Raw genomic sequence first — 16,282 nt, forward strand, 5'->3', positions numbered from 1 at the left:
ATCCTACTTTCCAATCTATGAACTCGGTGAGCCTTTGGGACAACCGGACGCAGATTCCAAAAACCAAAAGGCACTCCCCATTGGTCATTGTTTTGTCATTTTGTTAGCAAAGGGCACATCCATAATTAGAGCTTGACCACTTAACCAGGGATATGGCTACAACAAATCAAAGAAACTCTCTGTTTTACAATCTCTAATATAATCCATATTATAAATTAGTCCAATGTGAATTATGTGATGCTTGTTATTTCCATCTCTTGATATGATGTGGTGAGCATTTAAATGCACTTTAATTAGATTGAGTCTATGATCAAATAGTGGGAAATGATTCGATTCTAAATGGCTCCTTCCCCATACCTTTGAATATTTCGATGGGTAGGTGTGTCATTGCTAAACTATTTGCTTTTTTTCAGGAAGCCGTGATCGCTTTTAGGTTTCCCATATCAAATGTCGTTTTTGTGCCTGTACTTTAGTGTCAACAATTTGTCGATTTGTTCAGATTGAATTTAACGTAGATTACATGCCAAATATCTCGATAAGGAAAGCCGTTGCATTGCTGAGGTTTTCTGAACAGAGGATGTATGATACTTTACATCACTCATAGTACACACTTCCATAATATTACTATCTCAATCGCTGACAAAGCTGCCCTCTCCGTGATCCAAAGATATTATTGGTGTCGAAGGTCAATTTATGGGTATTTGAGCTTTGCTGCTACTGCCGGCCTACAACTCCTTCTTCCACTTGTTAATCTGGTGGAGGTCGGTGACAAACTGGAATATCAACATGAACATTGTAGTGGCTCCACTAGTATCGTCTCTCCCAACATGAACTGAGCTATTTGTATACAACATGAGGATGATCATGATGATCACGATCGCCACCAATCACTATCTACTGTAGGTCTCTTGTCGAGTTTTGCTGTCTTTGCCTGCCGACTAATCCTCACACACACACCAGCCTCAAAGTCAGCATTTCTTTCGTCCTTATCGCGTCGTATCGTAAGTTGTGAGTAATAAGTGGAGAAACCTGAAGTTCGCTGCCTCGGCATACATGTGTCTAGTTCCCAGTCGAACTTGGACACACGCATATTCCACCAGGGAGGTTCGAAACGCTATTGAAACCAAAACTTCACCAGCCTACATATTGCACGTAAGATCATGTCCGCAGTGACCGATTCATGTGCCGTGTGTGGGGATCGGGCCACAAAATTGCGATATAGTCATTATGGAGCCACGTCTTGCTTCTCTTGTCGTGCTTTCTACCGACGGGCCATTGAAAAAGGCTCCTTCCGGAATTATGCTTGCTCTTTGGAAAAGTCTTGTGTGATCACCACCAAAACGCGAAAGAAGTGTCCGTTCTGTCGCTTCGCCAAGTGCAAACGGGTCGGGATGACTCATTCCTCCGAGAAAGGTTCACGTGGGACGAGCTCCAATACTTCTGATCGTGTTCCACGCAGTCCAACTCGAGCCGCAATTGAGCCCTTGGACGAGGAGATCAATGGCGTCCTGGCCACGCTTTCTCAGCGTCAACGAGCTTGATGGCGCCCAGATTGAGTGAGGCGTTTTCGGGGTTCTCTGAGGAAGATGAGGCCATGGTCCGGAAATTGGTTGATCTAGATCGGAATCACTCATTCCACATCGGAGAGTCCTTATGTGACGCGTCCTTGACCGCAATTAGGGCCTATATTGATTCGGCGTACTCACAGACCCCTCTTGATTTTACTGCCATCTGTTGGGCATATACGAAGAGCATCCGAAAATTGACCCGTTTCGCTCAAAACATTGACGATTTCAATACATTGGATGTGAATGATCGTAAGACCCTCCTGCTTGAGAACTTGGATCCCATGTTCAATATTCGTGTGGGACATTTCTTCAGTTGTGATGCCACAACCCTCCTTGATCAATTGGAATGTCTCGCTGTTTTTGATGTATCAAACCTACAGAGGTAAGTTATTGATTGGTGCATCTCACAATGTCTTGCAATTCATGCATCCATAGTAAGCAATAGCAATTGGTCGCCATCCACCTTTCAAGAGAGAGAAGGTTGACGTTGGACGACGGATCGCTATAGTCCTTTTCATTGAGCGGAAGTAGCGCCCTCTGCTTCGTCTACAGGGCGACCACTATGTGTTAGAACGCAAGCTTTGGCAAGATATAACTATGGTTTTTTTTTTATTCCCGCTGTTACTTAATGAAATGATATGATTGGACCTTCATTTCTAAGCATTTTTTAGTAAACAAAGTCTTTAATTGGGCGAACTATTCAAACTGCAAAGCAGAAAATGGAGTGGGTCGAGAAAGTATGAGAAAGGTCATAAGGAAGGACCTTAAGATGAAGGCATATCACCTCCAGAAGAGACAATTGCTGAGGTGCTGCCACGGTAACAAAGAGGCTATCCAGAGGCAAAGTTCTTTGAGACTGGATGAAGGCTTGGCCGGGAAAAAGTATCATTTGGACAGATGAAAAAATTTTCACTGTGGAGCAAGTATACAACAGCCACAATGACAGAATCTTGGCCAGGACATTAAGAAGGTTCCTGTCAATAACAAAACCATATTTCGGAGGCAACACCCAGCCTCAGTGATGGTCTGGGCCGGAGTGACATCATGTGGAAAGAAAACCCCTTAATCTTTATCCCTGAGGGTGTAAAAGTGAACCAAGCACTTTATTTGGAGATGTTGACGGAAAAAGTTCTTCCTTGGGCCTAGAGACTCTGGTCAGGACGCGCGAGGTTTTGACTAGTGGCTCCACTTCGAAAAAGTAAGCGATCAGATGAACTAAAAAGTTTCCAAACAGATTTCGAATTGATGCGCTGTATAAGAAAAAAGTACTGTCATGACAAGCACCATGGAAGATTTTTTTCAAGGACACTGCGAAATTTTACTCAAGACAAGCTGATTCATGGATATGGTATTTTAGATTATTAGAAATAGCATTGTTACTTTCTAAATACTTTCTGAACCCATTTTTATAAGATAGTTGCAGACATATTTCATTCCGTTATTCAAATCAACATTATGGCATGCGAACTCTATGCAAGTCTGTCAAGAGACATGTCCTTTAACTTTAGAATCTAAGTCGTTGCATATGGTTGTACTTTCTATTTTGAAGTGCTTTAGTCCAAATTGATCCTGTCAGCATGCGAGAAATCAGCGTGACAACTATATTTTATTGAGAAATACCATACTGATGCAATTCTAATGGCAAAAGACACTTTAATACTGTAGAATATGTTGGTTGAACCGAAGGTGAATCAAATTTGTCATAAATTATTCAAATCTTTGCCTTCTTATGCAATACAAACATGTTTAGGTTTTTTTTGGAAATGACTGACTCCCTGTTGGAAAGTTTCCAAACAAAGCCCATGTTCGTTGACAATTGGCAGCCAATCAGAACGCTCGAATTTGATGACGTATGCTCAACTCGCGGGTCTCTGCATCCAGGGTCCCTACTTGGGCCCATCCTAGCACTGGGCCCAATCATTCTGTTTCCAGCAGGACGGGGCACCAGCCACACAGCCAACAAAGTCCAGGAGTGGTGTCAGAAATTTTTCCCCGAATTTTGGCCAAGGAGATGTGGCCTCCATCCTCTCCAGATCTTAATGTTATGGACTATGCCATATGGTCCGTACTGGAGAGGAAAGTGGGTGTCAAAACCTACAGCAATATGGAGGACCTCAAGGTAGCTTTATTGGCTGCATGGGCTGATCTTGATGAAGAGGTCATACGTAGATCTTGTGGCGCAGCAAGGAGAGGTTGAATGTGGTAATTAAGGCCAAAGGAGGATATTGCGAATGGTGCAGTGAACTTTTTTGTACAATATGAACCTCTGATCATTAAGTTATTAAATGAAATTTTTGTACTACCTTCAATTAGTTATATAATTACTGTTTTCTCCGTTCTAAAACATAGTTGTCACCCTGTAGATGTGGACAAACAACCTAGAAACGAGAGAATACACTTTAATATGCCAGACTTTATGAAGACATGGTTACATGGTTAAATGAATAAGTCATTGTTCAAGTACTATGACACAATGAATAACCCACCAAGTCTTCGGAGAGTCGTTTCAAATCCTCTATGGGTAAAATTACGAACAATTGTGACATGTAAATAACAATTGAACAGGAACTTGTATATTGTATGGTTGATAACACGCCAAACCTTTTGTAGAACATCACTTCCAACGAAATAGTACTAGGCAAAGCTCAGTTTCACAAGCTTGTGGTGACTAACTTAAGTACATCACTTTGTTAAACTTACCATATTTTTTGCACAATTTAAGGGATGATATGATCACATAAAGTAGCTGGTATGGTGCAAGTATACAATATATAGCTCTCTGTTTGTCCTTTGAATGTCAAAAGTGCTTGCGATCTCACCTTGTAGCAATTTCAAGATTTCGCTGAAGAGTTGGTGATGTATTCATGCTGTTAGGATAAATCAGCAACAAGTTGTCCAGCGAAAAATACCTCGTTAAAGTCAGGCATCTTTGAGCGTATTCTTGTGCTTTTGCGTTTGTTTGTCCGGAGCGAGAGGAGGCAGAGGAGAATGAAAAGGACTATTATGGTTGAAATCATACTTGTAATCGTCTTTGACGGTTGAATTTTAGTTCGCTCATTTGGATTTAAAGTTCAAGTATGAAAGTGTGAATTGGTGTCGTAGAAAGTCTTTACCTAACTATGTTTGTAGTGTCTTGATTCCCCTCTTTCCTTTTTTTCATGTGCATTGAACTAATTCAAGTCATACTCATTGTGATATCACTTTCTAGTCAACTATGTTTACTGCCTTTATCTTCTAGACATTTTTCTCGTTTTATCAAAAACCTTTGTATAATGTCTATACATCATATTTTCTTTTAGTTATTTTTACGCCATGACATGACCAAGAGCCGCAATAAAGAAATATTATTATAAGAATAGAAGACACATGACGAGTCTCTAAAAAATGAAACTAATCTAAAATCTTTGTATTAAACCACACAGGGTTTCTAATTCATGGCACATGTGGATGATCTTTCCAAGGTGCAATAAGCTCAAAAAGTTAAGATTGCTCCTCACCCGAGGGAAATTTTTTCAATCCATCACTTATGTGAGTTTAAGGAAAAAGGCTTAAGAAAAAAAGAATATAGATGAGGCATGCAATGATAAATTGTCATACGTTAGCCATTGGGAAATCAATTGTATCCTGATTTACGTATTAATAACATAAAGTGAGCACAACGGTACTACCTTCATCTTTAAGGATCAAAACAATGAATAAGATTGATATCCGTTTGGGTCCCCGAAATTTCACGTCTTCTGACCAAGGAATGGAGACATGAATCATGTTTCAGAAAACTTGTTTTTCGTGCATCTTTTGGTCGTCTTTAAGGTCACCAATCTTGATCAAATATGGTCTTTGAAGCATGACAATGTAGAACCAAGGTCAAATGTTCGTCTGATTGATTGACAAAAGCAAAGGAACAAGATCAAATGGATATTCTTTGGATAATGAATTTACTTTCGATGTATAAAGTAGCATATGAATATGCTATGAAATTGTATTACATTACATTCTTTAAAATTAACCAAGTGATGGAGCCATAACAAGACAAATCAAGAAGCTAAAAGCACTTGTATAGTATTTGTACATATACAGTAGAGTGGATTAAATTTTGATTTCAGACTCTAGCTCTTGCTTTTGTTTGGCATTCCCTTTTTATATTTTTAATCCTCCAATCACCCTTCATAGAGTGAAGAAAAACATTTAATTTTTGCCGGACTCAATTCCAGACTCTACGAATTCGGTAAAAGTTACAAATTCTACGCTCTCGCTGGAGTCAGACTTTTTGCCGGACTCTTGCACAACCAGTGAGGTCGTGGATCAAAAGCTCCATGAAGACTTAAAGAAGAATATGTTGAAATTGAACAGCTCAATTACCTTTTGAAAAGCCATGTTTGGGTAATTTTTTCATGTTTAAAAGCTCAAGGCAACTTTTCAATTTATGATTGACATCGTGCACTCGTAGTACCTAGAACTTCTTGAAGAGTAGACAAGTAAATTAAGAAAAGAATAACACTTATTGAAAAAATCACCAATTGATATGCTTCCAATGTAAAAAATAAAAGGTACCATTATTCTCTCATTGATCTTATTTCAGCTACATTGGTGGATGGATCCCCCAAGTGAAGCCCTTAGTTTGGAACCAATTTTTCGTCACCCCATGGGCCAATTCAGTACAACATGAGCGGAAATTTGAGGGCTTAATGTCAGACATTAAGAGCTTATCTCTGGACAAGCCCACTGCTACTATCCTGACTGTGGTCTCGCTCCTGGACACGGATGGAACCACCCTCAAGTTCCCGTTCCAAGTGACAGACATACAAAAAAAGTACATTGGGCTATTGTATCGCTACCTTTGTCACACGCGGAATCGAATCTGGACAGAGGAGAAGTTCCCAGATTTTTTGAACATGTTGAGCAACCTCAAAGAGATGTCAGATATTATGAAGAACAAAACTATCAAGTGGTCCATGGCCTGGCCGCAAATCCAGAACTTTATCGATCTGAACGAGGAGGAGATCGATAAAAACTTTTTTGACCCACACTAGGACTTGACAATAAAAAACCCACTACCGCATTTTCAATGATAACTTGGGAGTTCGTCGCTTCTAATACGAGTTTATATTTTTGACATTTACTCTCCGATTACAAGAACCACTGACGGATGGCCAACATTCTTCTCGGATCAAAGGGGTGCATTCATTTGCCTTTGAGGAACTTGCGTGTCATTCATGAGTCTCACTCACGGACATGATCAAGATGTAGATGCTGGGTATATGAGAACATGTTCGTGATGAATATGTGGTACAATATTGGGCAGATTTTCCGCATTTACTGAGTAAAGGAAGGTTATTGGAAGGCCAGTTTGTCGGGGCAAAGCAGCAATCTCTTTTTTGAGCCTTTGTTGAACTACCTACCTATAGATCATGCCTTTTCCTGCAAAAGTAGATAGGGAAAAAAGATTGTTGCCACACAAGACAAAAGAATTGGCACGGCTGGCCAGTCACGTCGTTGCACCACCCCAAATTCAGAAAGATACCTACATAGTACATACTGTTATGCTCCATACCATGAGGGGAATAATGCAAGTGTCCGACAACACCACCGGACAATTTCAGATTCAAATAAATGACTTGGAAAGAAATTAATTTTATTTTGTTTTAGAAAGTTCTAAAGTTCCAGATTATTCATCTTACAATACAAGCACCATCATTGGCGTCAAATTACTAGTTTGATGGTAGTATAATGTACATATCTCAAGAGGTAGTGTGTACTAATCTGGTCGTACGGATGGTTTCCAGTTTGTGCGTCAGCGCCCTTGGTTGGAAGCGTATCCCGACTGACTTGGGCAAGAGATACGGTGCTGATATTCTCAAATGTGGCAGGGCGGGTCGAAGGTATCCTTTAGGTATAAATAGCCGAGATCATTCCAAAGTTCTCCATTCACATTGTCTTCACTTGAGCAGCACATTGCTAGAGGTGTCGAAAAGTGTTAATTCAGCAACTACATTCTTCAAACATGTTTAAACTTGTAAGTGAGCCATTGATTAGCCATCATTTGATTATTCCAGCCTCAAATTGACCGGGCCATACTAACTGCTCCCTCGATCTCAAATTCCAGACTCTCGTCGCTTGCGCCATTGCGGCTTGTGCCGCTCAACAGGCTGCTGTTGATCCCAAGGCTGCCAAGATCCTCAAAGAGCAACGCTTCAATGCTGGCGATGGCCGTGCTGGAACTGCTTTTGCCACCGAGGATGGCTTGGTCTTTAGGGAGGAAACTGACGTGGACGGTAACCGAGTGGGGCAATACTCTTATATTGGTGACAACGGACAAACTTACACTGTCAAGTACTCGGCTGGCACTGACGGCTTCAGGATCTTGAGCGGTGACCACATTCGGGCCACCGGTTTGGATGCTGCCCCTTACAATGCTCAAGAAGCTGGTATCGAGAATGTTGAACAACAAGAGCAAGCTCAATTCCAACCTCAACCTCAACCTCAGCCTCAACCTCAACTCCGAGCCCAGCCCCAGCCCCAACCTCAGGCTCAGGCTCAGCCCATCCAGAGGACTTCCATCCCCGCTATTCCTCAAGCCCCCGCTCAGCGTCAACAGTTCGTAGAAGAGGCTCCCGCTGGCAATCCCTTCATCAACCCTCATGATCCCACTCACCGTAACTTTCAATTCAACAAGAACGCTGCCAAGTTCGACCCTGAGAACCCCAACACCCGCCAAGCCAACCTCGTGCCCGACTGTGCTGATTGCGCTGGAGTCAACCCTTTCATCAACCCCTTTGACGCTAGCCATCAACAAGGCGCCGGTGTGTTGGCCGGTCATCTTGCTGGACAGGGAGCTACTGTTCGTGCTCAACCTCCCCGTCGCCCCGCCCCCCGCCCTGCTCCCGCTGCCGCCCTGTCTCCCGTCCAAGCTCTGCCCCAGCAATCCCGCTTCGAAGCCGACCCCACAACTGTCGCTCCCCGACACATCTTCCCTCCTGGTCAACTCAAGCTCAACCGCTTCGAGAACGGATTCAACTTCGATTTCGAGTCGTAAATCCTCCAACGGAAGATCTGAAGCGTGGGTGCATCTGAGATTCACCCTGCCTGCCTGTTGTGATATTTGTTGAATGTGTGTGAATGTCATCATGGTCAAGACAAAGGGGAAAGGCTTCAGTGACTTTCTCCCCTCTTCTTCGTATGACAAAGATTAAAGTTATTAATTCTGATGAATTTGCTGTAGAAAACCCTCACCAGGGGGAAAAAATAAACGTCAATCTCGAAAATCCCCCGTCATTTCCACCGCCGACCAATCCAGCAATGCATTTGCGGCTGAAAAAAAGTTTGTTCACCCATCTAGTTAGATCACAAATAGGATTAGTGTCGCTTAAAACATGTTTTGACAAGGAAGAAGAGTGAGTTGGACTATCCATTTCATTTGAGTTGTGATGGCTTTTCAATCCAAGTTTCCAAGTCAAGTCCTGGTTCTTGGCCTGCCTCCATGGCAATCTTCTTTGTCCAAATTCCGATTGATTTACCCACCCAGTTCAGTTCAAGCGCAGCAAGTTTGGCTGACCTTGAACATGAGGGAGTGACTAACGTTAGCAGCAATTGCTCGACAAATTCAGATGAAATGGGGATGAATGTACAGTCGTTCGTTCATCAGAGGAGCTTCAACTAACGGTAACTAACCATGGCCATAAAATTCAAATTGAGGATTGTACTGCAAAACAATCAAGGCATAAGTCCACAATTCAATACCAAAACCAATTACCTCACAACATTTAGAACTGAGATGAACATCCAGCTAGAAACCCTACTCACTGTTTCTTTAAATTAATTTGAATTTGAGTCGAATCCCTGAAAAACACATGGTACAGTTTTCTCATCTCCTTATGAACCTTCACAGATTTTTTGCGTTTTTGCAGTTTAGAAATATACAGAAGCCAATAATTGTAGCAATCGTCAAGTTGATACAATTGCTCCAGCATATTTACGTAAACTAGGTGTTTTCCGATCCATTGCATTGCAATAAAGATCAGACAAAAATGTATTGGTCCCAAATAATTGAAGTAGAGAACAAACGAACAAAATATTTCCCCTTTCTATGATACTATCGAATAATCGTATCACTCGCTCGCAAATACTCAAGTCAACCACCATACCCATCCGGTCATTATTCGTCAATTAGCCACAGATATAAACGGCGATGACGCAACTTCTTGCGTCAAGGAGCTCTCAGAGCTTTGGTCACGTGACGTAATGTTGATGAAATGGTCATGATCTTCCCGTGTCTTTTCTGGCACTGGCTTTGGTTGCACGCTGCTGCTCAATGCAGTTCTTTTAGGGGATAAGGTTGAACGACTTTGGTCAGATTCCACTACAATTCAGTTGGTGCCTTTACACTTCCTTTGTCTGACAAGAACTTGTTTACGCAACTGATCATCTTAGACCGCGACATGGTTGGCCTACGGCAGACCGAAGTCTCGGGCATTAACGAAAGATTGTGAGAATTTGAACTCTAAAGAACTTTATATTCATTGAGCATTGTTCAATGAAAGTTTTGTCCGCTTGGAAAAGAGGACATAATTGAGCGATGGTGTGGATGACATATGTACATTTATTGTTTTGTTGCAGCACACGCCGCCAGACAATGGTACAATTGAGAAGACAATGCATTGATCATGAGAAAGGCATTCAATTTTTAACATTACATCATGCTATTTGGACAATTTTCTACCGTCCCATTTGCTTAGGTCACAAAAATCGTAATTTGTCAATATATTTTGTAATGATGAGCGTCATTGGGCGTTTTGCTTGGTAAGTTGACTTTAGGCGCAGGTTTCATTTTTGAGCTGGATTCAGAGGTGGACTTTTGTTTTAACTAGGGTGATAAAGGATTTGTAGACGCTGGGTCATGGAATTTGCAAAATAACCTATTCATTTTGAACTCCCGCGCAAGGGCCACAAATAGGCATGTCGTCCACGGTGTAGAAGTTCGATTGGCCTTCGAAAGTTTTCTTGCACTCCTGAAACACGAAGTGCAATTGGGCTTGAAATCGACGAAAGTGATTATGATGATTTGAGAAAGTGGATGGATGCCAAAAACACTCGATGTGAAAGCGATTTTTATTGCCGCTAATTAATGGTCTTTCCAGGCATTTGCTTTAGATTGAACATCGAAAGTAACCAGGAAGCAACGAAGGCTCTTTGTTAACGTATTTTGTCACTTCTCCGTTCCTACACTTAACCACTTCTCCAAAACTTAAACCACTTGGCTTGAATTTTCCAGCCGCAGAACAATGAATTTGAAATTATCAAGCCTGGAGTGACGTGTAATGGTTTGGAAATAGCAAAAATATGAACCATTTTGTTTTTATGAATGAGTGAAAGTTCGTATTGGCATTTGATTAACAGCCAAACATTTTAATAAAAAAATCGTGTTACCTTGCAAACGAAACAAGTCAGATGCCATGTTCCTCCTAAAGCATTGAGGGCTTTGTCTAAGATGGGCTTTGAGCAGCCTTTGCATTTGGGCACGGCCAATTCAATGTAGCAGCCTTCACAGTAAGGCTTCTCTTCGTGGATGTGAAAGCCCACCTCCTCCGAGAACCGCTTGTCACAAGTATAGCAAGAAAAGTGGTTCGAGTGCCAAGTCTTCTCCATGGCTTTCACACAGTTCTGAAAAATGCGACAAAACGAATAGTTATATATAGCTTTTTGTGAAAAAATAAACTGACCCCAAACAACGAGACAGACAGGAAGACATCTAATGCAATGGGCTTAAACCTTTACCGATCCTAATTCATGTTTTGGAATCGAGCAATCTGCCGCTTTTGCAATTGTTCACCATTAAAAGCTTTCCATTGAATTGTGCCTTGGTCAAATCGTCTTTAAGCTAGAGAGACATTTTGTAAAATCCTCCGATCACTTTCAGACGCGCACACCAAAGATGGTCATAAAACACGGTTTCTATTAACATTAAAGAACATAAGACAACAAGAATAACATGGAATGACAGGGAAGGATCGTACCAATGCAATCGGATCGAGATGACTAGGTGAACTGGATGCCTGTCAGAGAACGTATTTACAAAAAAAATGACCATTTGACATAAAATTAAGGTTCAAAACTCGCTAATTATTACAGATTGAAATAAACGACACAATGTCAAGATTGTCATTCACACCGGCCCCTTAACTGATGCCCAAGAACAGTTACAACCCAAAATGCCTCCAAGTTATTCAAGTTATTATCAGTTGCACGAAATTTGAGGTCACTGGTTCCATGATATTGCCTTCCTTGTAATGAGTCCATGGTGGCCCATTTATAACTTGTAGCCTTGTCATCGCTTTGAAAACGTAATACTCAACCCACAGCTCCGGTCCAATGCACCAAGATATCCATTTTTTCTTAAGTGTCTTGTCCTTTTCACTGGTCCCTGCTTTATAACTATACAAGAAAGAATTCCAAGAAACATTGCACGAGTTCTGCAACACATTCTTAAAAATTACAATCGCAAAAAAAGGAGACAGACGCTGGCTCAAAACTGCTTCAAATTCTTGACTCCCTGATCGTTCCGAGTGAATCGCAAGTTCCAATTGAACCGCGAATTCCAAGTGGAAATCCAAATCCATCATTGGATACAAATCCATCATTGGATCCAAATCCACCATCAGATCCAAATCCAATGCAGCATTCCATGTTGCTACATTTACAATCCATTCTTCAGTCCTTTTTCTCGAATGCAAGGCAACACTTGCTTCCAAATAGGACACCAATTTGTCCTTCTCTTCTTCATCCAAAATTCCACCCGGAGTTCCCAACACGTTCTGGAGGTCCTCTTTGCTCCTTTCCAATCTCTTTTGAGCCACAAATATTGCCCTTGACTTTTGTCAAGATTGTTAAGATTAGCATTTACACATTTTTTGAAGCTTTTAGAAAAATGGACCTCCCTCGTAAGCATTATCATGTTGGTTTTTGCAATTCATTCCACCTTGTATGGGTACAAACAATGAATGCACCAACCCATTTTTGAGAGCAACTTCATTGCAATTTTCTAGCAAATAATTGTAATCGAAACATTGAACGGGTAACACATTTCTGTCTGTTTTTACGCCGTGATTTTATACTTGTCTTTACTTAAAATCATCTCTAAAATGCAAATTCACTAGCTCATTTTTCAGGAGCATAAAATGTTATTTATTTGTGAATTATTATTTATTTAATGAAAATGTCAATATGTTGAAAAATAAATGAAATAAAATGATTTGAGACATTTACTATCGAAATTTTGTAATGCAATTAACTTTTTTGTAAGTTTGCTTGCTCATTCCTGGATTAGTTATACTTTCTATACAGTTTACCATAGTACTGAAATTTTTGTCCTTTCACGGAAATATAGGGATTTATTTTTTTGTGCGGACCTCCTTACCGCTACCGGGATTGGAATCCCAGCAGTTCAAGACGAGAAGATTATTTATTTTACTTGACTTTTATTTATATATATTATTTGATCGACCAACGAATTGGAGTTGGCTGATCTGGCTAATCCTTGAATATAAGGTTGATCCGGAATTTTAGTCAAAAACTTGTCCAAGTCTGACTTAAATCTTGCTACTGGATCAACCCCTACATAAACCCTACGAATATTTGAGGGCAGCAAATTGAACAATGAAGCAGCCCGAGAAAGAAGAGAGTTGGACTTCATTGTTTTAACTAGCCTGGATTCTCGAGGGCTTGAAGGTGCTCTCAAAACGCACATTAAGCCTCTACGGTCACTACAATTGACCCTAAATCCTGGGTTGGGACAAAGCTCATGAATGCTTTTGAAAACGTACAATATCAGATACCTTTCGTACCTTCTCTGAGTACTGTACAATCCCAACCTTTCTAACCTCTCCCAATACGAGAGCTCTCTCATATCTTCAATGTTCCTAGTAAAACATCTTTGGACCTGCTCGAGCTTTTGCAAACCTGCTGAACTAATTGGAGCCCAAATGGGAGAGGCATATTCAAGATGCGGCTGAACAATCGACTTGTACAGAGTTAGCATCGTGACACTATCTCTGGACTTAAACGTGCGATATATCCAACCACATGTTTGAAAAGCCTTACCAACTTTCAACTGGATATGCTCATCGAACTTTCCATTATCTTGGAGGACTACACCTAAATCCTTCATGGATGAGACCTGCTCAATGTCCTTACCTTCATCATCTAATAGTGGAGTGTCTAATGGCGTCGACCCAAAGGTCATTGAGCGGAATTTCATTCCATTCAAGGCCATGTTACTCGCAGCAACCCAGGAATAAATTTGGTCTAGGACCTTTGCCAGACAACCAGAATCCTGACCATTCCTACCAACTACCAATTTTGTATCATCAGCATAAGAAGAGATACTGACTTTACTACTACCAAGCTTCTGAAGCGGAGCAATGAAGATGATGAAAAGGAGAGGACCCAAAATGGAGCCCTGAGGGACACCCGACTTGACATCATGTATGTCACTAAGGGATCCCTCAACCTTAACTAATTGTTTCCTACCACAAATGAAACTTCTTAGCCAATTGAGAACCTTGCCTTGGATCCCAATCTCATGGAGCCTGTTAACTAAAAGGCCATGATCTACCTTGTCAAAGGCCTTGGCAAAGTCGAGATAAACTACATCGACTGATTCATGGCTCTCCAGTCCCTCAATAACCTGCTCTATATGCTCAATCAGTTGGGTAACCGTGCTAAAATGTGCTCGGAACCCATGCTGGCTAGGAGGAAGGACTTCATGTATATCAAGAAATTCAACAAGTTTGAACTTCATGATCTTCTCAAACACCTTCGCAATATTCGAAGTGAGAGAAATCGGCCTGTAGTTACTGGGGAGTGACTTATCTCCCCCTTTGAAAATTGGAACAACATGAGCTACCTTCAGAGAAGAGGGGAACTTGCCCTGGTCCAAGATGCAACGCATCAAGTACGAGAAAACAGGAGCAAGAACCTGTGAGCATCTCATCAGAAACTGAGATGTCACTCCATCAGGGCCAGGGGAGCTCGAGAGTCTCAAGTCCCTGATGGCCTCTAAAGCATCCTGATCTGTGACTGCAAGATCATCTAAATGCTCAGCTTGACATGCCTTGCCAGTCCTAACAAACTCATCAATAGAACAATGGACTGTTGCTCCTAAACTCAGTGGAGTTGAAAACACACTAGAGAACTGATCTCCAAGTATGTTGGCCATAGTCCCTACATTGTCTATGGCTTCCCCATCGACCTCAAAAGGCCCTACAGGGTGTTTGATCTTTCTCTTAGAGTTTGCATAAGAGAAAAACGCCTTCGGATTCGACCTCACCGCTGGCGTTTTTCTCTTATGCAAAAAAACGGATTGACGGAAAATACCATACGAATGCTTTTATATTTTCAGCAACATCTCGACTACCCTGAAACCTATCTAGGTTTAAGAACTCCCCCTAAACATATAGCACTTTAAACTTAATAATGTAAACATACGACGTACTTTCAGGGGATCTTAACACAGGGTCATTTGGGAACTTTCATTCCTCTTTAAACAGTAATTACTTAAACATTAGCTATGTAAAATTTTATTAAAGATAAATATTAGTGAGTGTAATTGTGAAAAATACATTATAAAACACTTAAAATTGGATATAAAAGAAGATATTAAACGCTACTGAAAGTAAAGAAATATAATCAAACGGCTAAACATCAATATTGAATTTTCTTTAAATAGCCAAGTGATCCCAAAACTTAGGCGTAATAAAAGATTCTATTGTCTTTAGTAAGCTTCCTGCACACCTTTCAGAACTATAATCATACCTCTGTGCTTTCATGTCTTCCTTATTTAAATGCATTGAAAATTGATTTGATGGAATGATTTTTCTTTTTTCGCTCTCCCTGGAAATAACGTTTGATCTGGAAATTTGAACCTCTAAAACTCTGATTTAAATAGGTATAATACAAGCAATATTCAAGTTCAGTGTTCATGAAAGAAATGAAGTTGGGTCACGATAGTCCAATTGCAATTGGGTCGTTGAAAGTGATGGAAATATTGATTATTGCACAATGCAGGATGGGTCACATTGGAGCTCCCGACGGTTTACAATTGGTTCAGATTACGTGGCACTTCTTTAAAAAAAAACATCGAAAATCTTCATTGGGTATGAGGTGTAGATTTAGTATTGAAAAGAAAACAAAGAAGATTGATTTATTACTCTATCTGATTGAAGGCAGCGCTTCTACGTACAATCTGAAACCTCACCCTAACCGTCTTTCAGATGTCACACATTCGTTCTAAGAGTGCATACTTTTGGTGGATGCTTTATGGTTTCAGTAATGTTTCTGCTTAAATTTGAGCCCGCCCATCAATAAAAAGTAAGAAGAGACCATGCTGAAAATTGGTGAAACCTTTAGAAGAGTTTCACATTCCTCAAATTCCAAGTTCTCAAAATATCAAATGTTAAATGACTAGGAGCCGCTAGATTAGTAGTTCAATTGTCGCTAAAATAGAAAATTGGTTGACGTGTACGTAGAATTGGCAATTCTTCTTCTTTTTTGTAGCTGATTTATTCATATCTTATCGCTGCATTTGTCTGGCTTTCTTTTCCCAAATAATCTCAGTGATGCGTTATAACTAAGGTTCTCAAAATTATGCATAAAAAGGACCTCAATATGCAAATAAAGACGCAAAAAAACAAGCCCAGGATGCAAATAAGGATGCAAATACA

At 40.7% G+C, this 16,282-nt stretch overlaps 4 protein-coding genes across 4 annotated transcripts in view; 3 read left to right on the forward strand and 1 right to left on the reverse strand.

The window, feature by feature from the left end:
• Positions 1-512: 512 nt before the first annotated feature.
• LOC131880936 (uncharacterized) lies at positions 513-7,259 on the forward strand. Its single transcript, XM_059227667.1, has 2 exons — positions 513-1,950; positions 6,148-7,259. The coding sequence occupies exons 1-2, from the start codon at positions 1,541-1,543 to the stop codon at positions 6,596-6,598; spliced, it is 861 nt and encodes a 286-aa protein (XP_059083650.1). The 5' UTR covers positions 513-1,540; the 3' UTR covers positions 6,599-7,259.
• On the forward strand, positions 1,161-1,541 carry LOC131880800 (probable nuclear hormone receptor HR38). The gene has a single exon (XM_059227505.1). It carries the CDS (start codon positions 1,161-1,163, stop codon positions 1,539-1,541), a length of 381 nt encoding a protein of 126 aa, XP_059083488.1.
• A 161-nt stretch (positions 7,260-7,420) lies between the features above and the next one.
• On the forward strand, positions 7,421-8,830 carry LOC131880935 (transcription factor SOX-9-like). Its single transcript, XM_059227666.1, has 2 exons — positions 7,421-7,581; positions 7,672-8,830. The coding sequence occupies exons 1-2, from the start codon at positions 7,570-7,572 to the stop codon at positions 8,599-8,601; spliced, it is 942 nt and encodes a 313-aa protein (XP_059083649.1). The 5' UTR covers positions 7,421-7,569; the 3' UTR covers positions 8,602-8,830.
• A 1,316-nt stretch (positions 8,831-10,146) lies between these two features.
• The window catches only part of LOC131880746 (leupaxin-like), a 10,650-nt gene continuing 4,514 nt past the window's right edge, over positions 10,147-16,282 (reverse strand). The window contains exons 3-4 of the mRNA XM_059227440.1: positions 10,992-11,225; positions 10,147-10,573 (exon numbers count right to left, since the gene is read on the reverse strand). Of these exons, the coding sequence (XP_059083423.1) occupies positions 10,481-10,573; positions 10,992-11,225 (327 nt within the window). The 3' untranslated portion in view covers positions 10,147-10,480. The remainder of the gene's footprint in view (positions 10,574-10,991; positions 11,226-16,282) is intronic.

The sequence above is a fragment of the Tigriopus californicus genome, chromosome 5 (genome assembly GCF_007210705.1).
Source record: "Tigriopus californicus strain San Diego chromosome 5, Tcal_SD_v2.1, whole genome shotgun sequence".
In the NCBI taxonomy this organism is placed as follows: domain Eukaryota; kingdom Metazoa; phylum Arthropoda; class Copepoda; order Harpacticoida; family Harpacticidae; genus Tigriopus; species Tigriopus californicus.

Coding starts and splice junctions, on each gene's coding strand:
- LOC131880800 (XM_059227505.1), top strand. CDS start 1,161: ATGTCCGCAGTGACCGATTCATGTGCCGTGTGTGGGGATCGGGCCACA.
- LOC131880936 (XM_059227667.1), top strand. CDS start 1,541: ATGGCGCCCAGATTGAGTGAGGCGTTTTCGGGGTTCTCTGAGGAAGAT. Junction 1,951..6,147: donor GATGTATCAAACCTACAGAG/GTAAGTTATTGA, acceptor ATCTTATTTCAG/CTACATTGGTGGATGGATCC.